Here is a 24,786-nt window from a genome sequence, read left to right as displayed (position 1 = left end):
GACATGTCAAGGTCTCAGTTTTAATTTTCCAAAGCTAATTTAGAGGGTCATATCATAATATTTGAAAACATATGGACTGAATTTAAAAAATAATAATATTTATATAACTCATATCAAATCATTCACAATACAACACCGATCTAACCACAATTGCAAAGCTGAGAAACTAGCTTCTAACAATCCCTAAAGCCCTGTTAGCCACCTATGGGATATGGACACAGAGGGGACATATATCCGACACACCTAATGGCATGTCCATTCTTTTATCCCTTTTTTTTTCATCAAACACAGTGGGGGCACGCTTCGAGACATCTGTGCTTCATAGACGATAAAGTACTATTGTCAAATATAAGTGGTTTCCATTAGTTAGGACACTAGCACAAGTTTTAAGAGGTAATACTTACAAACATAGTTATCAAATCGGGATTCGAATTGTGAATCAAAATGGCTTCGTACCGAATCGCGAATCGAATCGTGAATCGTAAAGATTCGGTCACTTTTTCTGTGTTACTTAGAAAAATATATCTACACTCTTGGATGTTAAATACATCTTATAAATATGAAATATTTAGACTTAAATCAATGAAAATGTTGTTTTTAATGATGGTCACATAGTTTAATAGGTAAGAAATTAACAAAGGTCCCTATGAAAGATCACCATCTTACCTTTTTCCCATTTTTTTGATATTTCTTATCAACAATTCTTAATAAAGATAGTAAACAAAAACAAAGTCTCAATTTCCAAAGTAACAATAATATTGATATTTAGACAATAAGCGTACATACTTTTCTAAGTAACAATGACCAAAATAACAAAATTATTTATTTTAAAAGCCTAAAACATTTTAAAAAGTATAAGTGAAATCACCCGTGTAATATTCAACTATACTTAATTTAATAAAATAGTAGTAGATAATTCATGGTGTAAGTTACCTTATTAATCTTAAAGCATATATATTATGATTTTTAACGGGGGGAAAAAAAATGAGAAGAAGGGTTAAAAACATGTTGAGTCTGACTAAATCTGATTGGGTCCTATTAAAAACTCCATGATCACTAAAATGACAACAAATCATATATATGTATTGGTTATTTTGATACTAAGCGCTATTAAAAGTTGTATTATGTCATTTTCAAGATAAAGGCAGAGAAAAAAATAGTCAAAAATATATCGGACATAATAGTTTCAAAAATTGCATGAATCGTAAAAAATGAATCGAATCGTGAATCGATTGTGAATCGTGCGATTCACTATAGATTCACTTCCAAAATAAATTCACCCATAGATCCGTATCGATTTTGCAAAAATTATTAATCGAATCGCGAATCATAAAATTCTGATAACAGGCTTATAAATCACTAGTCATTTAAGTGATTGATTGGAGGTCGTTTGTCATGTTGTAACTCACTTTTCACTTGCTTGTTATTGAAGTGACGGCTTATAAGCTGCTTATCTCCTGCTTGTAGGTTTCTTTATTACCATGTCATTCATTATGAAGTAACCTCTTTATGTAGCCTATATATAAAATTATACTACCTCCCAAGAAAATACGGTTTGCAGATAATAAAATTTCAGGTTAAGGTTAGCAAATATCCTATTTCCATAACTTCTAAGGCTTAATTTTGATCCCCAGAGCTTATGGAATTCAAACATTGCTAAAAATTGCAGATAGCAGTCCTAAAATTTGATTTTTGCATAGTTTTCGATCTGATTCAAGTTTTAGTTGGCTCTACCTTCTTTTGTAGTTGTTGGAGCCTCAAACTGACTACATTCAATATATTAGCATCAACCACCTCGCTTCAATTGGCCACATTAAGTTTCAAAAGTTTCAAAAGAAGGAATAATCTTAAAAAGCATGCAGCACAATTTGAGCAACTCAACCACAAACTTGCCAGGCTCCTCCTGATTACCCCATTAGGTCAGCCCCAATTGCAATGGCTAATGTCCTACAGAATACTCTTCTACTGACCAAATGGAAATATAAGATACTTGATAATAGTAGGAGAGATACTTGATAATAGTAGGAGATCCATAATTATATGCTATTGTATCCATGAAGCAAAACAGATTAAACAGATAGATTTGTTCCATGAAAAAAATTGCCAGAACATTATTAGGCCTGGGAATGTAACCAAATTCCAATATACTGGCAGAGATATGATCCACCTGTATGGTAAGAGGAACTTATGGGCCATAACCTAATAGATCAATGTGTTGCTGTTTACTGCTGCCTGAAACTTCTCCCACAAAAGAGAAGTTAAGCATAAAAGTGAAGGCTACAAGGCTCTGTCAAATTCAGTTTAACAGATTTAAATTTGCATTTGGGATACCCCTCAAGACAGTAGATATTCCATTCCAATAATTTTCAACCATTTGAAAGCCAAGGGAGAAAAAATTGGAATCATGCGATATTATATTCATATTCATTTGCTAGACATGAGAAGTAAGGAAAATGATTTTCTGAATATTAATTTACTTCAAATGAGATTGTTGTGAAAGCAAAAACCAACAGATTTGGCTGCAAATAAACTAAACCAGTTTCCTTCATATTATTATGGAAGTTTGGGATTAGTTTTACTCATCCTCTTACCAAACACATTGATATAGCCTCATCAAACTAATGTAGTGCAGCCTGAAATTTCTCTAACGAATAGAGGGGGGAAATGAGAAAATGAAGGTTATAAAGCTCTGTTGAGTTAAAGTTAAATTGGATGCTTTGGAATAATGCCAAAGATTCCACAACCAAAAGGAAAAGAAAGGTTATACTTGTGCTAAAACATAGTGCTTGTTACAAAGCCAGACAAGAAAACTCAACTAAACAATTATAAAAAAATAAAAAAAAACTCGTAACAGTTTACTTTATTTTTATTTTCTTTTCTTTTGTTACTCATTGGAACTTTGTTTCTAATCTCCCATATCAAAACAAACAAAGAATAATAACAATAAGAAAAAAATTGAATAAATTTCAGAATGGTTGCATTCAAATCATTAACAATTCATGTACAAGAAAAATAATGTGATCAATTAAGAATTGGGTATAAAAATAGAAATTGCATAATAAAGTAGTCGAATAAACCTTTTAAAGAAAGCAACAGCAGACACGGTCACAGAAGAATTTAATTGAAGAGGCCCATCCCAGAGCTTTTCAGAAACAACTGAAGCTGCTTTTCCAAGATGTGATTTACTCTTTTCATCTGGTCCACTCTTCTGACCATTCTCAACAATGTTAGCAGGACTAGCAGTTTTAGATGAAGACTCCTCCGGCAAGGGATGCTTCAAATTCATCATATCTGATGCTTCTGTCTTCTCCTTTATTTTGACAGAGCCATCCCCAAGGCTTTGTTCTTCAGTTTCAAATTTTTTTCCTAAACAAGCACCCAAAGACCCACTGCTGCCAAATTGCACTTCATTTTGCAACAAACTAATGTTTCGATTTTGTTCAATGCAAAGTGAAGATCCCAAAGAGGCTGCTTCTATGGTCGGGACATAGTTAATTCCCCCATTGTTTGTGCAGTGACTACTTTGTCTCAATTCATAAGAGATTTCAGACTCTTTGTTTTCCTGAGAACATGTTCTTCTATCCATATCATCAGAATGTCCCTTGGGCTTAAGAAAACTCTGTTGCAAGATTTCCGCACTCACACTTTTTGATGGTGTATTGCACATTCCCAGTGCCATTTGGTCTGTGACATGATTCTTGATCCCGAAGCTCATTAGCTCCTCAAAATGAGAAGCACCTTGAACTTTTCCGGTATGTGCATCAAATGGTTTCGAAAAGGGAAAGGATGTATAACCTTCACTTAGGCCTAACATATTATGTGCCTGAGGTTGCCAATTTGATACCACAACAGACTCCCCAGCCTGCATATTGAATGAGTCAAAAGATCCTTTGTATTCTAAAGGATGAGGAGGAACATGTGAAAAAGCATTGCTCATATTTTTTGATCCATTTCCATGGAAACTCTCATTACTAGTCATCCAAGAACCTGAATAGCAATTCTGATGATGAAAATGATCGTTCTCAAATTGATGCCTGGAAGTTGTTGGTTCAATTGCCTTTGTTTGGTTTAAACACAAACCATGAGTATTCTCTTCTTCTTGTGCCCCTGAAAGCAAATTAGCCTGTTCTGCATTTGACTTCCAAGGACTGCAATATTGAAAATTTGATTCAGATATGGCACCTGGCTGATCCATGAGTGTTGATTTCCTTTTTCTTGATGATCCACCAAGAGAATCTACATCAAAATTCCCAGAGGGAGGTCTAAGTATTCTGTTCTCCGTGTGATCACCCTGAAACCTTTGAGGAGGGCAAGTCTGACCAGGTAACATTACATTCTCTTGTTTCTCATGCCGCATATCTTCAAAATAAAATCCCTGCCAAGCTTCATCAGCTACAAGCAACCATGCCGATCTAGGTTAACGGATGACCCGAAACCTGTAAAAAGAATATCACCACCAATCAATGGCAACTAAACAAAAATTTGACTATCACACAGCTACAGAAGAAGTTACCACTGTGCTGGAACTACTTACAATCTTTTTTGCAAAGGCTAATATTTTTTCTTCCATCGACTAATAAAAATTTTATAATGTGAATAAGATCTTGATCATGTTTATGTTTGGGTAGTACAAATTAAAATTTACCCCATGAACCTAAACTGACAACCTTTTTCTAATGTTTGTTAGTAAATAAAATAATCAACAGAAATTGCTGCTCATGAAAATAACTTAGCTGATGGGTCCTCTATAGGTCTTTCAGGTTGAAGATTATCTTCACGACTTCACCCGGGTTTCAAAACATGACTCTTAACTTCATCATTTGGAAAAAATCATACTTTATTTCCATCAACTATTGGGGGCATGTTGGTATTTGGGTAAGTGCTCAATAACTACATAAGTTATCCCCAAAATCCAACACCTTTCATCAAAGAAACCGAACTCAATGTTACTCCTACAATTATAACACTGGATTCTCTTGTTTCCTCGCCATCTATAAATCCCAACAAACAATTCCCTTTTGGTTGAGTAACACTCAACATTTACCGTTAATAACCGAAGAAGAGCCCCAAGCTCAGGAATAGAACTCTACTAAATCAAGCCCCTGTCATTCCAAAACCTTTTCCCTGCACTTTGACCTGTGATTTAAAAACAAACCATCTAAACTAGCTGTTTTTCCAGAGAATTCCAGCCTCTTCACTGCAAATCCAGGAAGTCCTTTCAATAACCCAACCCAATCTCCAACCAATTTGTCTATAAACCCTAAAAACTTTCTTCTACCTATTTATTAGAACTCTAGACCTAAAAAACTTAAACCCGTCAATGAAATCAACCATAGACAGCCTCCATCAAAATTTCCTAAACCTATCTTACATCAATGTTGTTTGTCTAGTCTCATTTATTTCTTCCACAGACATCAAATGTTGTAAAGTATTGCGCATATAAGAAATATAGCTAAAACTTTTATAAGAAATAACAACGACAAATTACATCTTCCACACAGATTCCATACAAACAACTGATACTTCTTCCCCGTCCCCTCTCCCCGCCCTTCTTTTTTGGTGCCAAGCAACAACAAACTGCACTGTAAATTAGCTAACTAGCACCTAAATATTCCATTCCCTTCAGGTGGTAGTTTTACACTGAACGAGGCAGCCCACCAAGTATTTTCACACTTCAAGTTGGGGGTTTGATCCATCAATATAAACATGAAAGGTGCCAAAGTTTCAAACTGATCCTCTTGGACCTCTGGACTCATTGTCTAGCATACTATTAATAAAACACTGATACTCGTAACATTTTGCTTTCATAGACTATTTACTTCAAATTTAATGCTTTCATGCATGGTGGTTAGAATCATATGATTCACAATTCAATTCAATTCATATGATTCGATATGAGTTTCAACAAAAACAATTTCAATCATGCTGTTGAATTGAAAATTGAGTCAATCGTGCGATTCAATTTACTATTCATTGTGATTCACTATGATTGATTCATTACGATTCACACGATTCAAATATATTTCTATTTTTGTTTACATAAGCATGAAAGAACGTTGTTTTCGCCAAACTATGGAAATATATAGAAGAGATTAATTAGTCATATTGATATACATGATTTTATATGTATATACATATATATAATTGAGTCATATTGATAATTTACTTTATTTTAAACGTTGAATGTATTTTTATATGTATATAAATATATAGAATTATATATCATATTAAATGAAATGAATCTTACGATTCACTATCCTAACAAAACGATTCACGATTTTTTTTTTTTTTTTTTACACTAAACGATTCATGATTAAATTCAAAATTTGACAATAATGCTTTCATGTATAGAATATTAGGTCAGGAAACGGAAGACCTTTAAACAAATTCTACTTTGATAAAGCATAATATTATGAAAAGGAGAATATTATGAACAATGTTAGTGAAAGCGTGAGGTGCATTTAAGTGCTAAGACCTCCTGGAGCCTAGTGTCATGGCCTTAGACTTCGCAAGCCTACCGTGCGGCCTTAGATGCTTTTCAACCCTCTTGGTTGCACCTAAGTCAGCCTTACCCACTCAACCACACTAACACACACAGTTTAGGTGGAAGAATGCCTTCACTATACAAGTTAACTTTACAAGTATAGTCGTGTACAAAGCTTTCAAGACTCTCACACTCACACTCACAAGTGCTTCACTCTTAGAGCTCTCTTGGATCTCCAGGTCTCTAGGTGCCTAGCAAATGAGACCCCTCACCCTTATATAGCCATACCCCTCCTCAATGGACGGCTAGGATCATTTTGATCCAACGGCTACAAACTCTCATCTAGAACACTCCATAGAACTATCTAGGACAACTACCCCTTCTACTACAATCTAGAACTCTTTTACACTAGTGTAGTACATGGTAGGCCTCTCCAGGATAATCTAGGATGTTCCAGACCCATCCAGACTCCTCTGGACACTCTAAGGTTCTTCCACATTCTGGAATCTTCCAGGCCACTCCGGACCCTTCCACCATGTTCTAGAGTCTTCCAGCATACTCTAGCCCGTTCTCGCTCCTTTCGGAACCTTCCAGCGCATTTGGCCACTTCAAATGCTGCCCTTCGTGTCACATAATTTCTCGGGGCGTGACACTAGGCACAAAGCATGAGCGCACACATGATTGCAGAAAGCACACACTTTAAAAAAAATAATGTATCACCATAAAAAAGTTTTAAAAATCAATTAGCAAATATATTTATCCTTACAACTAAAATTGTTGGTTTTATGTAATTGTACAAAGGTTGTAGATGCAAATTTTACATTGGCTTGTTCAATTTTTTAAAAATCTATATAAATTTGATAACAATTATTAATGGATAATATGAAAATCAAGACTAGTGTGATCATATAACATATAGCATAGCTTTTGAATAGTTTCTCTTGTTTACAAAATATTCACAACCATGATATTTGATAGCCATGATCAAATAAAGTACATGTTAAATCAAAATATACCCAAAATGCAAAGACCAAAAAGCACTAGAATGGTGTTTGTTATCATATCATAATACTGGCATTGTATCATAACATAATATTGGTATTTGTATAACAAATCAACGGCCTATTCATATTTGTCCAAAAAAATAAAAATAAAAATAAAAAATTCAACGGCCTATTCATATAAAGGTTATAATAAATAAATTATATATTTTTTCAAAACGAAAAATATATATAAAAGAACTTCTTTTAACTACTAAAAGCGCTTTGCTGGTGTGTTTTAAGTGCATTTTACCAACATTGACTACAAATTGATTGAAAGACCATCCATATTACGATGGCGACATGTTTGGGGAAAGAATGTAGGTGGTGAAACAAGGGAAAAGAGTTCGCTGCTTGGTTCATCTACTTGGCCAGGAGCCTGGGTGGGTATGTGAAATGATGAGGGCTGTTGTGAAAAGGATTGGGGAAAGGCTTTCAGGGAAGCATAGGGCTGAACAAGGAGGTGTTGTGTATGAACCATTACAATTGATAGGGGGAGCATAGATGTTGTTGTGGAAGTTGTGGAGGATAAGAGGAAGAGTAAGTGCTCATCTTCCTAGAGCATAGGAGGTGAAAGAGTGGGGTAGTGTGGTTAGGGCATTGGAGGAGTTCAGCAATTGTTGTCAAAGGCAAGGCTCAACTTCTTTTATTAGTTCCAAGATGATTTGGAGACCAATCCAAAAGAGGAGATGAGCAAGACTAGTGGACTAGAGAACGGTGTATCTGTAGACTGCCCAAAAAAGGAAAGGTCCAGCACGCCAAGTAAGTCTTCAAACTTAATCAAAAAGGGTTGGCATTCGGAGTTATCCATCTTCTTTTGGGCTACACTCTAAAAAGTGTGTTTCTATTATGAGTCATTAGTGCAGAGGTAAGGACGTGTATTCTAGTGGCCAAGACAAAGATGTAGGAGAAAAGGAGAGAAGCGTAAGGGGTTGACATGATCGGCATGTGGGTGGTTGCTCAAATGGCATTGATGAGCTGGTGAATTATAGCCAATAAAGGAGTAATTGGGGATTTATGGATAGCGAGGAGAGGGACATAATGGAGGCTGATGATTATTCTGTTGTAAGGGTATATGGAGTGGGTGACGGGAAAGTGAGTGGGAGTAGTTTTCTAGGGCAGGGGCTATGCCAAAGAAGGGTGCTGTGATGGTTCCTGTCGATTGGACCCCATAACATTTAGTAGACCAAAAAGGGGAGGTGATTTAAAGGTTGTGCAAGGTGGTCTAATGCCAATTCCTGAGGATGGAAATCCAGAGGTGGGTCCTAGATTGGGTCATCAAAAAAGTGAAAAGGTTTATTCAAATACTTGGGAGTTTCCTATGAAGGTTACAAGCAAGATGTGATGAAATTGTTATAGGATGGAGGTCTCAGACCAAGTAACACGTGCAGTGAACAGGGGCTAGCTCAAGCTCTCAAATTTAACAAACAATTTTAGCCATGAGCCTGGAAATCAACTCATATAAATTTGATCCAGATATTTGCTAGAAGAGAGCTGGATGCCTGAATATGTGGAGCATCTTGGTTTTAGGAAATATTCAACACCACTTCAACCTTTGTTTAAGATACCCTTTCAAACCACATAAAGAATGATATTTTTGGACATTTATGCCTATGAAACAGTGTAGACAACGAGTTTGGAGGAGAGCCATCAAAATAGAGTGGGCATCACAAATGATATGTGGACTTCTACTGATCAAAATTAAAGGTACATGTCTATCATGACAATTTATTGATGATTTTTAGTCATTACAAAGAGCTTATAAAAGGGAGTTGATAATTAGAAAGTAAAATCTAAAACATACATTCCCAACTTTCCAATAAGAACCTTTTTAAATTTAATTTATGTCATTTTAGCCTCATAACGTAAGCAAAAGTTGCATCAAACACACTAGGACACATTTCCAAAATTGAAAAATCACATCCAAAAAAATACAAACTATAAGTAGCACCAATAAAGTGCACCAAATAGGCCCTCTACATTTTGACGTATCTTTTTTAATTTTTCTCATTTATATTTTCTAAATTTATTTAGCTTCATTTGCATGTTGTTGATAATTATTCATTAATGTTGTATTTTAAGTTTGTTTATTTGTCATGTCCACATACAAAAGATGTTCTTTGTGAAGCTTAAATTATTTTATGATGAATTGGAATATTAATAGAAAAACTTCCATCATTGTCGATAATTGTTCCACCAATGATGTCATAGTCTTGAAAGATTTTGTTAGCTAAGTTAAGTGGTAGTTCCCTTTTATTGAGTGGGAGTTTGCTTCATATCCGTTGTTGCAAACATGTATTCTTAATTTGATTGTCAACGATGGATTAGATGTGAAAAGAGGACGTGTTAAAGAAAAATCAGGTGAGATTAGTGTACTGGAGAGAAAAACCTAAAAGACAGGAAACTTTTGAAGAAACAAACGGCCAATTACATATTTCAAGTGCTAAGAAATTAGGACTTGATTGTTCAACTAGGTAGAATTCAACATATTTCATGTTTCAAACTGCCTTCATGTATATGAATATCTTTTCCCACATGAAACAAAGAAAGACCCAGTATAAGACCATAGCACCTTGCCAAGTGAGGATGAATGGGAGTTTTGCAAGAGAAATTTGGGGAAGGTTGAAAATATTTTATAATGTGAGAGTTGTTTTCTAGAACTAAAAATCCCATAACCAATGTTTGTTTTCCAAATATATATGAGATTAGGATGGAATTGTCTCAATGGCTCTCTTGTTCTATTGAGCCAGTTAAATCAATGGCATAAAAAATGGTGGTCAAAAAAATATCAGGCAATAAACATGATATTACAAGAAATGTTGTTGTACTTGATTCGAGGTAAAAAAATGAGTGTATTGGAGTTCTATTTTGATTGGAGACAATGATGCAAGGGAAATTGAGAGAGTTCACCAACCTTTTATGATTTGTTGCATGAGTAACAAGACATAATTAATTTGAGGAGCAAGGCTAGTAGTGAATCTACTACGAGTTCAAATCAATGTTGGTAAAAGTATAAGGCACACTTAAGCACAAAGACCTCCTAGGCCCTAAATGCAAAGTTCAAAGTCAAGCTTGATTGACATAAAATCAAAATTTTCAAAAATAATGTATTATGACAAACGATTCATAATAAATAAATAAAAAGTTATAGAAAATCAAATAACAATATATTTAACCTTTTAGCTAACCTCTCCAAAATACTGATAAGGTTGTGTCAAGAGAATCCATTATTTTTAACTTCCTAGAGATTTGAGAGCAATTTGAAAAGAGAGAGGACTAATGTTTGTTTTTTTCTTTCCTGATTTTGGTGAACTTATTCCCTCTTCTAGTACTTGATCACTGTAAGAGGGGTTAACACAAGACATGGAATTAAGTGCGCCCAATCGAAGTCCAGTAAAAAAACCCAAAATAAATGGGCTCGCGGAAATCATCGGCCAATAAGCCCAAGTGAATCCTACTAAATGGGCCCGAAAGAGAGTAAACAAATTGAGCTGAGGAGGAGCCAACAAGCCCATATCTCTAAAGAAAGCCCATCCAAGAAGGCCTAGATCATATGGGCATCCAAGAGAATTAACCATTGCATTTAGAAGAGGTAAAACCCTCAGAGGAGATCCGTTCTCCGAGATAATTGCTTTGTCTCGAAATGGTTTGAATCCACGAACCTAGAGAGTTATTGAGCTCGGACTCACCTAGAGATTTGAAGCATTTGGCTTCGAACGAATTCAAAAGCAATCTAGAAGTTACTTCGTTAATGAGCCCCAGAACACTTGCGGGCTTGGAGCTTTCCAAAATCGACACACTAGAACCATGGAAGCCTCAAGTATTTTCTAGGGATTGAGGTGGCTCGCTCACGACAAGGGATTTCTTTATCTCAAAGGAAGTACACTCTTGACCTACTTCAGGATATTGGTATGTTAGGGTGTAAACTCCTACTCCTATAGATCCTAATGTCAAGCTCACATTAGAGTTTGGTGAGTTGCTAAAGGACCCAAGCATGTATCAGCGTCTTGTTAGGCGTCTCATTTATTTGACCAACACTAAACCTAACTTGACATTTGCGGTTAGTGTTGTTAGTCAATTCATGCATGCACCTCATACATAATATCTTGATTTGGTTCATCACATTTTGAGATATTTGAAGACCTCTCTTGGCTTGAGATTATTCTTCATAGCTGATCCTCAGTCTGGACTCTCCTTTTTCATTGATGCTGACTATGCATGATCTAGAATTGGTAGGCGTTCTACTTTTGACTTTTGCACTTTCTATGGGGATCATCTTATATCATGGAAAAGTAAGAAGCAGGCAATTGTTTCTAAGTCTTCTGCAGAAGCCGAGTATTGGGCTATGGCACAAGTAACATATGAGATTCTATGCCTTCATTCTATTCTAGCAGAGTAGGGATTTGAGGAGACTGCTCCTACCTCTTCGTTTTGTGACTGTCTGCTATTATGTTATCTTCTAATTCTGTCCTACATAAGCATACTAATCATATAGAGGTTGATATACATTTCATTCAAGAAAAGGTTCAGACTGATATTGTGAGTCCATCCTTTCTCTTCTTCTCAACAGTTAACAGACATGTTCACTAAGTCTATAGACCCGACATTACTCAAGTCATCAATTAGCAAGCTACATTTATTGAGTATTTTGAGACCAGCTTGAGGGAGAATGTTGAATTTAGGAAATAACAATATTGTAATAGTTAGAATATAAAATGAAGGAATTTAGGGTTGGGATTTAGGAGGAAGAGGAGGAAGAAGACGAAGTTTTGTATATTGAAATAAGCATTAGCCTCAACTTTACATCAGTCAAATATATATACAAAACCCTTACATAACAATATGACCATCGTACCCTCAACTTAAGTAAATATTAACAATAGAACAAAAGAACAAAATTCAGCATTCTAACACTCCTCCTCAAAGTGGAGCATAGAGATCGAACATGCCCAGCTTGACGGATAAACGACAAAACAAAGGCCGAGCCAAAGGCTTGGTTAGAATATCACCCAATTGATCCTCAAAACAAACAGGAGGAGTCACAAGTTGTTTGTGGAGTAAGAGATCACGAATAAAATGGCAATCAACTTCAACATGTTTGGTGCGTTCATGAAACACATGATTATTGGCAATGAAGATAGTAGCTTGATTGTCACAAGACATGGTCATAGGAGTGGGAACAGAAAAGTCAAAATCTTAGAAAAGAAGACTGAACCCAGAGCATCTCAAAAGCATTATGAGCCATGGCACGATACTCAGCCTTGGCACTAGAAGGAGCAACAACAGTCTGTTTCTTGCTACGCCAAGTAACAAGATTACCACCAACAAAAATACAATAGCCTGAGGTGGAACGGTGGTCAGTCTTATTACCAACCCAAAAGGCAGCACTGAAGCCAATGACAGACAAAGAGGAAGAGGGGCGATAGAGCAAACCCTGACCGGGAGCACGCTTTAAGTATTGCAAGATGCGACACACAACCACAAAATGGGGTTGATGGGGAGCATGCATAAATTGACTGACCACACTCATGGCATAGGTAAATATGAAGACGAATGACAGTGAGATAGATTAACTTCCTAACCAACCGACGATAACGACCAATATCGGGCAATAAGTCTCCAGTGTCACCGTCAAGCTTGACACTAGAATCCATGGGAGTATCACTGAGGCGAGTGCCTAAGAAGCCAATCTCAGTAAGAAGATCAAGAACATACTTCTGTTAAGAAAGAAACAAGCCCTGAGAAGAGCGAGCAACTTTAATCCCAAGAAAATACCGAAAAAGGCCCAAGTCTTTCGTGTGAAATTGTTGTCCCAAATACTTGTCCCAAATACTGCTTCAAATCAGCAATATAATACCAATGGAGTCACTCCCTGAAATGATGATGTCATCCACATAGACAATAAGAACAATACTCCCAGTAGACGCGTGGCGAACAAAAACAGAGTGATCAAAGGTTGAACGGTGAAATCCATAAGCAAGCACCACAACACTAAAGCGATTAAACCAGGCACGAGGGAACTACTTAAAACCATGCAAGGCCTTCCGCAATCGACAAACAAGATGCTCTTGGCTGGGAACAACATAGCCAGGGGATTGATCCATATAGACCTCCTCTTGGAGATCACCATGGAGAAAGGCATTCTTGATATCAAGCTGATATAAAGGCCAAGACTAATTAACTGCAACAGAGAGAAGAATCTAAACATAATTAAGACGAGCCACAGGAGTGAAAGTCTCCAAGTAATCAACACCATAGATCTGGGTGTAGCCTTTAGCTAACAGGCGAGCCTTAAGTCGCTCAATAGTTCCATCAGGAAGATACTTAACAGTATAGATCCAACGACAACCCACAATAGATTTGCCAGATGGCAGAGAGGTAAGTTCCCATGTCTGATTCTGATGAAGAGCATGCATTCCTCATCCATGGCATGCTTCCAACCAGAGATGGACATAGCCTGTTGATAGGTGCGAGAATGGAAATACTAGACATGCTACAAGCAAACTAGTGAAGACCAGGAGAGAGGCGATCATAAGAAATGAAATGAGCAATAAGATGTTGAGTGCAAGTTCGTTTACCTTTGCGGAGTGCAATAGGAAGATCATCAGATGGCATATCAGCAAGTGGAATAGGGGCCTCAGACGAAGGAGATGAACTGGTCGGGCCATAAGGCACAATGTGACGAGCCTGAGACCGTTGATAAACCTGCAAAGGAGGGATAGAAGCGAGAGGAGATGGAGAGGACATAGGAGTGGAGGTGAAAGGAGTATAAGAAGGAAGAGTAGGAGTGAAAGAGGCTGGCTCCCCCACATGAGAAGAGAGAAGATCAAGAGATAACTGTTATCCAAAGGAAGAAAAAAACGGAGTAAACTCAAAAAATGAAACGTCAACAACACTGACAAAGTAGTGACGTAATTCAAGATGATAACACCAATACCCTTTCTAAGTGCGAGAATAGCCTAAGAACAAACACTTGCGTGCTCAAGGAGATAACTTATCCAAACCAAGGTCAAGAACATAGACAAAAGCCACACAACCAAAAATGCGATGAGATAAAGGAAAATGAGATGTTATGGGATATAACAGAGAATAGGGAGATGTGTGTACAACACTAGAGGGCATGCGGTTAATAAGCAAACAAGCGGTGAGAACTGCATTGCCCCCAAAACTGTTTGGGGACATGCATATTAAACATCAGGGTGCAAGCAACATCTAACAAATGGCGGTGTTTCTGCTCTGCAACACCATTTTGAGATGTATGAGAACAACTAGTTTGATGGATAATACCATAAGTATCACAAAGGGTAGTTACAATAGATTGCACATATTCTAAGGCATTATCAGATTGAAATATCTTAATAAGTTGGCCAAATTGAGTAAAGATTTCATTATAAAACTTAGGGATGATGGAAGGCAAATCAGATCTATGTTTCATTAAAAACAACCAAGTCATCCGACAGTAATCATCTACAAAAATAACAAAATAAAAGAACCCATTAACAGTGAGAGTTCTAGAAGGACCTCAAATATTTGTATGAACAAGAGCAAACGACTCAGACACACAACTAACACTACGACTAGGAAAAGAACTACGATGATGCTTCCCAAATTGATAGGCTTCACACTCAATCTGAGAAACATGACTCAAGCCCAGAACAGCTAACTTGAGCTTAGCCAAGGAGGGATGACCCAAGCAAAAATGCCACTGAAGGGGAGATACACTAGCACTCAACACAACAGATGGAGGATGAAGAGAGGTCTCAATGTCGAAAAAGTATAAACCATCCTTCTCATGCCTCGAACCAATCATCCTCTTGGTCTGGAGGTCCTGCAAAACACATGAAGTAGGAGAAAAGGTTATCGAACAATGGAGAGCTTGAATTAATTGGCTAACAGAAAGCAAATTAAATGAAAATTTAGGAACATAAAGACCAGAAGGTAAAGAAAGGGATAGAGAGGGATGGAGTGGACCTTGACCACAGACAGGCCGAGAAGATCCATCAGCTAGCATAATGATATGATCAACAAGTCTAAAAGTATCAAAAAGAGAGGAATTACCAGAGACATGGGAACTAGCACCAGAGTCTAGGAGCCAAGGCTGAGGGGACTTAGCCACACATGCAATATTACCTGAACTAGCCATGGTAGCAGTAGAGGATGAAGGTAGACTAGGCCGGAAAGACTGGACAAGAGCAGTAAGCTCACTAATCTGAGTAGTGAGTGTCTCATGAGAATTAACCAGAGAAGCATTCGAGCCAGTGGACAACAAGGAAGATTGTGAGGATGGGACATCCATAACATGATGGACATGATCAGATTTGCCATATTTCTGCCAACACCCAGGTTCAGTATGACCTTGGGAACCACAATGAGTACACTTGCGATCACCACGTGTATGAGAACTAGAACCACTACTACCGCCACCACTATGAGGTCCACCTCCACGAGAGCCCCATGAACCAGAATAAGAGCCCCGGGAACCAGATGAACCATGAAACCCCCGCAAGTAGACCCATGATCACCACTACTAGAAACCAATGCAGAAGATGATAAAGTAGAGGACCCAGAAGTGGATTGTGCTTATCCCAATGAAGAGCGTAACAGACTAGAATAGGCATTGGCAGCTGAAGGTGAAGTCTCACTTGCAAGAATCTAATCCTTGAACCCTCGCAACTCAGGATCTAAGCCAAAAGTAAAGAAGCCATCATAAACTCCTCCCAATGTTGCTTCTGCTTGTTCACATCAGTAGTGAACGGTCGATGCTGCAGTAATTGATCCCACAAAGTCTTGAAACTACTATAATAATCAGGGAGAGACCGTCCAGATTGGCGTATAGCAAAAATCTATTCATATAACTCATAGACCCGAGAGGCATTACTTTGATTTGAAAAAGATTCAGTAAGGGAGTCCCAAATGTCCTTAGAGGTATCACAAAATTCCACGGTAGTCGCAACATGTGGTTCTAGACTATGCCAAATCCAACCCATAATACAAGAATCCTCACTACACCAATCATCATAAGCTGGATCATCAGTAAGAGGCGAGAGTTCGCTAATGAAGCGGGACTTCTTCTCACCACGTAAGAAAATCTTGACGGCATGGGCCCAAGCCAAATAATTGGCACCATTCAATTTCTTGGTAGTGATAGATTTAGGCATGTCTTCATCCTTACCCGTAGTTATAGCCTTAGCCTCAATCTCAACCATAATGATCAATCACCAATATAGACACAGAACTAGCTCAAAAAAACAAAAATTCACAACAAAAATAGACAAGAGTAAGGAGAGCACAGGTCTGCCACCAGATTTAGACCCAAATTAGATTAACACACCAACTCAATAATAGAAATCAAGAAATAGATGACAAATATCCCTTGCTAGAAGGATTTCAGCCCTTATATAGGAACCCTCAATAGGTAAAAGTGAAGAAACAGTGCTGCTGGACCACAAAATACGCAATAATCGAACAAAACATCAACCCAACAATAGCAAAACCTCAAATTAAGATCAAAAAACCCTAGGGTGATGATATTCGGCTCCTAAGGAAGAGGTTCCAGCAAGAAAAAATTAAAAAAAACAATCCCAATAGCAGATTTGAAAAACAGTCCCAAAAACATGAAAAAACTTTCAAAAATCTAAAACTCAAATCAGAGATGATCAAAAAATTCCACAAAAATTACCATAAATATCAGGAGGCAATTTCGAGTCTAGGGGTGAAGGACCCGTCCATACAGTGCATACATCATGCTGACGTCATCGCACGACTGATGACATCAACACGTCTCGATCACCTTAAATCGATTTCCAGAGTCTGTACAAACCTTTTTAATGAAAAATAGGTTGCTCTGATACCAAGTTAAAATGTAAAATGAAGGAATTTAGGATAGAGATTTAGGAGGAAGAAGAAGAAGAAGAAGAAGTTTTATATATTGAAATAAGCATTAGCCTCAGTCAAATATATATACAAAACCCTAACATAGCAATATGACCATCATACCCTCAACTTAAGTAAATATTAACAATAGAACAAAAGAACAAAATTCAATATTCTAACAGTAATTAAAGTAGTGTGTATAAAATCGGTGATTGTGTGTAAATCACGGATTTAGTGCCTTTATAGTTTCGTTTCCTATTTTTGTAATATTGTTTCATTATATATACATGGCTCTACCTCATTCATAGATAAGCCAAAAACATTATTTGCATTCTTTTTGGTTTCGTGTGGCTAAGAAAAAGGATTCGCCGCGAAGTTGATGTCATTCTCGAGGGTTTTATCATTCTCAGAGTTATCTAGACTAGAGAAATAAATGAGAGATCCTTGGGAAACCACTTCCTCGGATGAATTGTTTACAGAGAATATTCGCCCCATGTGCTTCCATGTGTTACCTTAATCGATTACCACCTCCTCGAAGGGGTAGCTTTTGAGTTGTCTATAAATAGGCACTCACACATAACTTTGAGAGGACAATTAGAGTCATCTCCATAGTTGATTGATCCTTGAGAGTGAAAGTGGGAGATCCATGGGAGCTATTGCCAATCCTCTCTCTAATCTCTTTGCCTTCTTCACCAAATCTTTCATCCTCCATCATCTCCATTCTCTTGAGTTATTGCTACTACTACAGAATCTTAGCCTCACCCTTCCATTTCTAGAGAATTCATGAGTTTTCTAGCGAGCTTCGAATATTCCAGGGAGCCTTCAAACTTTCCGGCAACCTTCGAACTTTCAAACGACATTCCCGAACCCCTTTCATACAATCACATTTTTAATAATAAAAAAAATTGTCGACCGATCAAAAACAAAATTGAGGGTCCATCCAATACTATTATGATCTAAAGATTACGACTTAAAAGATTACACCAAAAAAATTGCAATTTGAACTTATTAAAAAATGCAAAAAAAAAATATAGTGCTCTAAGCACACTTTTGTAAGTGTGTTTCGCTTTAACTATTAAAAGCTTTTTTATTGTTGCACTTTAAGAATTTTTTTACCAACAATTCAAATTTCAAGTACTTTAAGACACTATATGAGTATGATTTGTTTCTTAGTAAGGAGGAAAAAATGGGTAATAAAATGTAGAATGTAAGATTAGAATTGGACAAATATTTAGACGATGTCTTACCAAGAACCCCAAGCTTTGATGTCTCAAGTTGGTGCCAGCGGAAATCTAATGTACTGAAGTATCCAATCTTACAGGTACTAACTAGGGATATTTTAACTATAACGGTAAAACTCAGGGTTTCCAAACCTTATTTTAAATGAACATTACCTAGTTTGGGATTATTTGAATCCAAATCCTTCTTGTCATGATTTATGGAATCGATCATTTATTTGTTTCTTTTCAGTGCGCCCAAGGTTGAAAGGATTTGATTGAACCTTGTTTATTGGCCCCGTTTGGTGTAGCTGTTAAAACAAGCTTATAGATTATAACTTAACAGATTATAGATTATGACTTTAATCAGAAGTTGTTAATCTGTTTGATGTAGCTGTTGGATTATAGATTTAAGTTGCTGAGTAGTGTTTGTTAAATAAGCTGTGAAATAGCTTTTTCAATTAATTTTTATTTTTTGTTTGTCTACATTTCTCATAAAAAAAAAATAATAATAATCTATAGTCCATTTGAGTCTTTTTCTATTTTTAAAAAAATAAAAAATAAAAAAATTTAAGAGTATAACCATAAATTAACATGTCCACAGCAGAAGTTGATAATCAGAAGCAAGGGGTGTGCAGCTTCTCAAAATCAGCTTTTTTGAGTTAAAATAAACTGTTAGAATCAGAAGCTGTTTGAAATAAGTTTAACCAAACAGTCCAAAATAACTTTTTCCAAGCTAAAAGCCATAAGTTGGCTCTGAAAAGCTGAAACAAACACCCCCATTATATTGTTGATTTGTATTTCATTTTAATGATTGGGAATGAAAAATTTAGATTTAAAACCAAAATCTGAAGTTATTGCTTGAGTGGTGGAAAAGTGTTGTACGAACAGATTGAGTCAAAGCACAAGGGTAATTTGTACAGCAGATTCACGCAAGCAATCTTAAGGTTCCACATGAGCAAAGATAGAGCCTTGCGAGCTAGTCTTCTCTGTAAATATCCGCTCAAGAAGCCCAAGGGATCTGCATGACCAGCACGTCAAGGGTTTGGGTTTTCACAACGACGTGGCAGCCTCTCCTCCACACCTTTTCCCACTTTTTGACACAATTTTACATTAGATTTTACACTATTTTCTCAGTTACTCTCTCTATATCTCTCTCTTCTCTTTCTCTCTTTCCACCATTGTTGAGAACTTCAAGCTTGGGTTTGATCAAGTTAGAGTGAGGGTTCGTTTTTGGTCCAAGAATTAAAGTTGTGGAGCACACCGAAGGCTTCACCTCCATCTTTCCAAATTTGCATTTCACCAAGGTTTCACACCTAGGGTTTTCTTTCCTCTCCTCCCTTTGGTTGAGGCAGGGATTCTTTTCACTTTTCTATATGTTATTATGTATTTTCTTTGTTTTCATCTCTATGTGCTACATCTTCTTAGAATAATGCATCTACCGATGTTTTTGTTGCTTAAAGTTGTAATTTGTGTTATTTCTAGCATGACTGATTGATAATTTGAGTATTGGACTAGTTTGGAGAAAAAGCCCCAAATTTGAGAAATTACATACTTGAAATTACAAATTTGCATGCCTAGAATTTCATTGGAGCAAAATTGACATAAACGATATCTATTTTGTTGCACTCTTGAATAATCACACATGGGTGTATTGAGTATAGACCGGGTGAATTGATTTTTATATTGGGCACTACCACGTGTGGTATGAATATTCTGTGTACTGGTTTGTGAAATTTAGCAAGTTCGGCTTGAGGCTTCAGAATGAAAGATCAGATCCTTCATTCTTGGCCAAATGGATAACAAATCCTTCCGGCTAACAACGGGAAAAGCAATCACTTTGCTTGGTTCCTCTTTTCCAAAAACACTTTTCAGAAAATTCTAATTTCTTATTTTTCGTGTATTTTTGTTTTTACTGAATTTTTAAAAATATTTTAAGCAATTTTTTTTACTTTTTAAACATAACTAACATAAATATACCTAAAAAGTAAAAACATTGTGAAAAAAATCTTTTAAAAATTCACTAAATACCAAAAATACAAAAATACAAAAAAAAAACGAGAATTCAATACATTTTTTGTATTTTTAGATATTTATTAATTTTTTAAAATATTTTTTCATAAATTTTTTACTTTTTAGATACATCTAAGTAAGGTGCATCTAAAAAGTAAAAAAATGTCTAAAATTTTAAAAATATTCACTAAGAAATAAAAAAACTCAGTTTTCAAAAAACTTAATCGAAAAAACTCAAACCAAACACACTGAATAATTTTGCATGACTAACTCCAATGAGAAGTGCACGGAAGTGGGGTCACGCAAACTGAGTGTCTGTATGGTGTGGTTGAGTATAAATCAAATCATTGAACTCATTATGGAGAAAATGTATGATTATCAGATTGCACCTGTTTATTTAAAATGTAATTTTTGTTCTAGTTCATTCTCATGCACCATCATCCATCGTTTTACACATGTTGACATCCCATAGATTTAACTGTACACCTACACCATTGTACTCCATAATTGCATATAGAACTGTAGAAGATTATCTCCTACTGGGTTTGTGAACTCACCCCTTAATTTTCAAGAGCTGAGCCCAAACCCAAGGGACAGTTGTGATCTCTCGTGGCTATTTATGCATGTAACAATAAATAGTGAACTCTCTTCACTTAAGATTATTTTGGTTGTCGTATTGATTGGAGCAGAGTAAAGGGACGTGGAGTGGTACTCATTTTAGATAAAATTTTCACCCTGTACCCTACTACAAGACTTGGAGCTATTATGAGAAATCCCGATTCTTTTGTTATTGGAATGCAATTCTAAAATCTATTTGTAAGGCTCGGGTTGTAAGCCTTAGAAGATTCTTTGTTTGTATGACTATTTTTGGATTATAGAAGCTTTAGTTGGGAATGATTTTGTGAATGAACGTACAAGGTGCATGTACAATCACCAGACCATGCCATAGCAAATGCACTACATAAATATATTCAAATCAAATTCTTTTATTAAAAGGTAACTCATTACTCATTAATAATCTCATTTAATTAACCTCTCAAGTGTCTTGTCAAGTACATCATCATAGTATTAAATTATTGCTCACAAATCCAGGTCATCAGACCCAGGGCGTGACAATAGTTGTATCCACTACTGCTCTTATGTCTGGATTTAGCACTAATAGTAGGCTGGTGTATCCACATCAGAGTAGACTTCATTACCAGACATTCGAAGCATTAATGTGTGCACAAAGTTGGTTGTAGGCTGCAACGATTGACGATAATCAACATATAATAATTTCATTTTTTCTACCTGCATTTAACAATTCCAATATTTATTTTGTGATTTGTCTTTTTAGGTGATTCAATGATGGAATTACTTGACTATGCCACAATATATGATGATATAGACTTAGACAAGTGGAGCAGAGCATGACTCATGCGGTAATTGCCATCATAACTTACATTTATTGTTGTGTTGACATTATGGCATACATTTGTTATTTGATTGTAATCATAGGCTTGAAGTATATTAGTAATACAACTTATTACTTTTCTTTTTATTCTATTTCAAGAGCATAAAAGCCGGAAATTGGATTTAAGAATTAAAGCTGGAGTTGCTGACTAGCCACTGTTAAGTTGCTGACTTACTGCCGCCGCTCTTGCTTCTGTTAAGTTGCGGATTTACTTCCGTTGTGCTCACAGCTGTGAGTGGCTAACTTAACGTTGTTGAGCTTGCTGTTGTTGGGGGCTGCTGGTTATTTTTATTTAAATTTTTGTTTTGGTCCAGAACACTAGATTAGAATTGTCATTTTGAACATTGAAATACTAGTTTATCAGACTGTAGTTTTGATTGCCGAGTTGTCTCTCTTTTTTCCATGGACAAAGGGGGTATTGACAGACAATCTCGTGTCTTGGACCTATATTAATTACTACCAGCTGATGCTACGTATTTCATGTTTGTTGTGGCTATGTTTTAAAGTAGTATTAGCATGTGCTTGAAGAAACTTTGAATCTGTTGTGTCTACTGCCCACTGTTGTATAATTGCATTATTGACAAAAACAGTCAACAGTACTAGCTTAATGACATTGTTATAGAATATAAATCGAAATTGGGATAAAAATTAAATGTTTCAAAACAATAACAAGCAGATTGCAGACCCAGGCAGGAGACAGCTGGGTGGGAAAAACCACCATTAGGGATTGGGATGGTAGGACGAAAATATATCCCACTAGGGATGGCAAGAAAATATCTTATTTAGGGATTGAGGATGGGGTTAGTCAAAACTGACCCCACCGGCACCCCACCCTGCCCTGTTTCCAACCCTAATGTGGAGCGAGTCTGTTTGGGGGGTTAATGGTCTAGCTGGGGTCCAGGTGATGTGGAATTCTAGGGTGTTGGAGAAAAAGGATGATAAGGTTGCAGAGTATTCAATTCCCTGTCTGTACATAAATGTGGAGGATGGACTCATTTGGGCCTTACAAGGTGTCTATGGTCCTATAGAGAATACAGACAAAATTACATGGGAAAAGCTATCTAGACTCTAGAGTGAAGAAGTCTTCTGTGAGAGGGGATTTCCATGTCGTAAGCCTCATGAGAACCTAGCATGTGAAGGCATCAACAGTCCTTGGTTGATTTGCCTTTGGATGGAGCAAGGCATACTTGGAGCAGCAATCATACCTGTCCAGGATTGATCGTCTCCAGAGGAAGAAGAGCATTATATAGATGTGAGCCAATCTTGTCTACCTAGGCCAACATTGGAACATGTGCCTATTCTTCTTGATTGCAGTGGCCTATCAAGCAGGCCAAGCCATTTTCACAATGAGAATATGTGACTCCGGAAGCAGGGGTTTGTGGATATGGAGAAATAATGGTGGGAGGGGTGTAGGGTAGTAGGATCCCCATTGCCTTACTAGAAAGACACAGAATGTTAAAGAGAACTTGAAGTCCTCAAATAAGGAATTGTTAGTAAAGGTAGAAGTGACGATTGCTCCTGAAAGAAAAAAGGATTTTGGACAAGGGAGAAAAAGAGAGGCTCTCCTTAAAAGAAAGGTGAGAAGGGTGGATACAGAAGGCAATATGCTGCAAGTTTGTTCCCTTGGTCTCAGAGAAGGGGATATAAATACAAAAGTTTCCACAGGATGGCTAATACTCAGATTGAGAGATCATATTGGGAGGCTTGGCATTGATGGGGTGGAACAAGCTATGGAGGAGGTGGTCTCTCGTGACAATGTGAATTTTTATAATAGGTTGTATGCATGGCCAAAGGTGAGATGACCTTTTTTATTGATGGTTTGGAGTTTTCTTCTATTGATGAGGAGGCGATGGGCTTGCTTGAGAGAACTTTCATGGAGTATGAGGTGCTTAAGGCTCTGAACAGCCTTAATGGGGACAAGGCTCTGATTTCAATATGGCATTCTTCCAGCAGTGCAAGGGTTTTTTTATGAAGCTTGCAGGGAACTGAGACTTCCAAGGTGTATGTTGCTTTGCTTTGAGGTGATATCAAGACTTTAGCTTAACTTGGCCAAGAGTGAGCTTATCTCACTGAGTAGTGTGGATGCTTTGGCTATAAAATTGGGGTGTTAGGTAGGCAACCTTCTTATTTGTGTCTTCTGCTTGGGGCTTCCTTCAAAGCCAAGGCGATTTGGGAACCAAGGCAGTGGAAAGATTTGAGAACAGGTTCTTTGTTGAAAGAGGCAGTACTTGTCTAAGGGTGGTCGGGTCTTTTATTAAGAGCACATTGTCCAACTTGCCCACGTATTTCATTAATCATTAACTGTTGAAAAAATTGATGAGGGATTTCCTTTGTGTGTTTTGAAAGGAAGATTGGCGGAAGAGCACGAGTATCATCTAGTTGATTGAAAAGTAATACATTTGCCTAAAGAGGAAGGTAGGTTGGGCAATAGGGGAATGGTTATGCTTATGGTTATAGAGGTTTCCTTTTAAGAGAGAAGAGTTTTGTGGAGGATGGTGGTGGGAAGTACGGGAGTGATAGGTATAAGGGTCTGCAGAGCCTAGAGGGCCTTATGAGGTGGGGATTTGAAAGGGCAATATGAAGGCATGGCATGATTACCGTAAACTTACATCTATCAGTGTTGTTATCGGGTGAGATTTTGACAAGGTAGTTGGTGTGGACATAGTGCTTCAAGAGAAGTCTTTCTTGATATATATATATATATAT

The 24,786-nt window shown here is 36.9% G+C and overlaps 1 protein-coding gene across 5 annotated transcripts in view; it reads right to left on the bottom strand.

Annotated features, from left to right (window-relative positions):
• LOC114293079 (uncharacterized) overlaps positions 1-24,786 on the bottom strand; it is a 68,776-nt gene that overhangs the window by 33,092 nt on the left and 10,898 nt on the right. For 3 of the 5 annotated variants that reach the window (XM_028237106.2, XM_028237107.2, XM_082903417.1), the window contains one exon: positions 3,078-4,436. In XM_028237106.2, the coding sequence (XP_028092907.2) occupies positions 3,078-4,357 (1,280 nt within the window). In that variant the 5' untranslated portion in view covers positions 4,358-4,436. Of the gene's footprint in view, positions 1-3,077; positions 4,437-14,102; positions 15,353-24,786 lie in introns of those variants that run through there. The other 2 variants (XM_082903415.1, XM_082903416.1) reach the window with 2 other exon arrangements.

The sequence above is a fragment of the Camellia sinensis genome, chromosome 13 (genome assembly GCF_055761805.1).
Source record: "Camellia sinensis isolate YWXY chromosome 13, ASM5576180v1, whole genome shotgun sequence".
NCBI lineage: Eukaryota > Viridiplantae > Streptophyta > Magnoliopsida > Ericales > Theaceae > Camellia > Camellia sinensis.
Note: the sequence above shows the minus strand (reverse complement) of the source record. Positions and strands in the feature narration are given on the sequence as shown.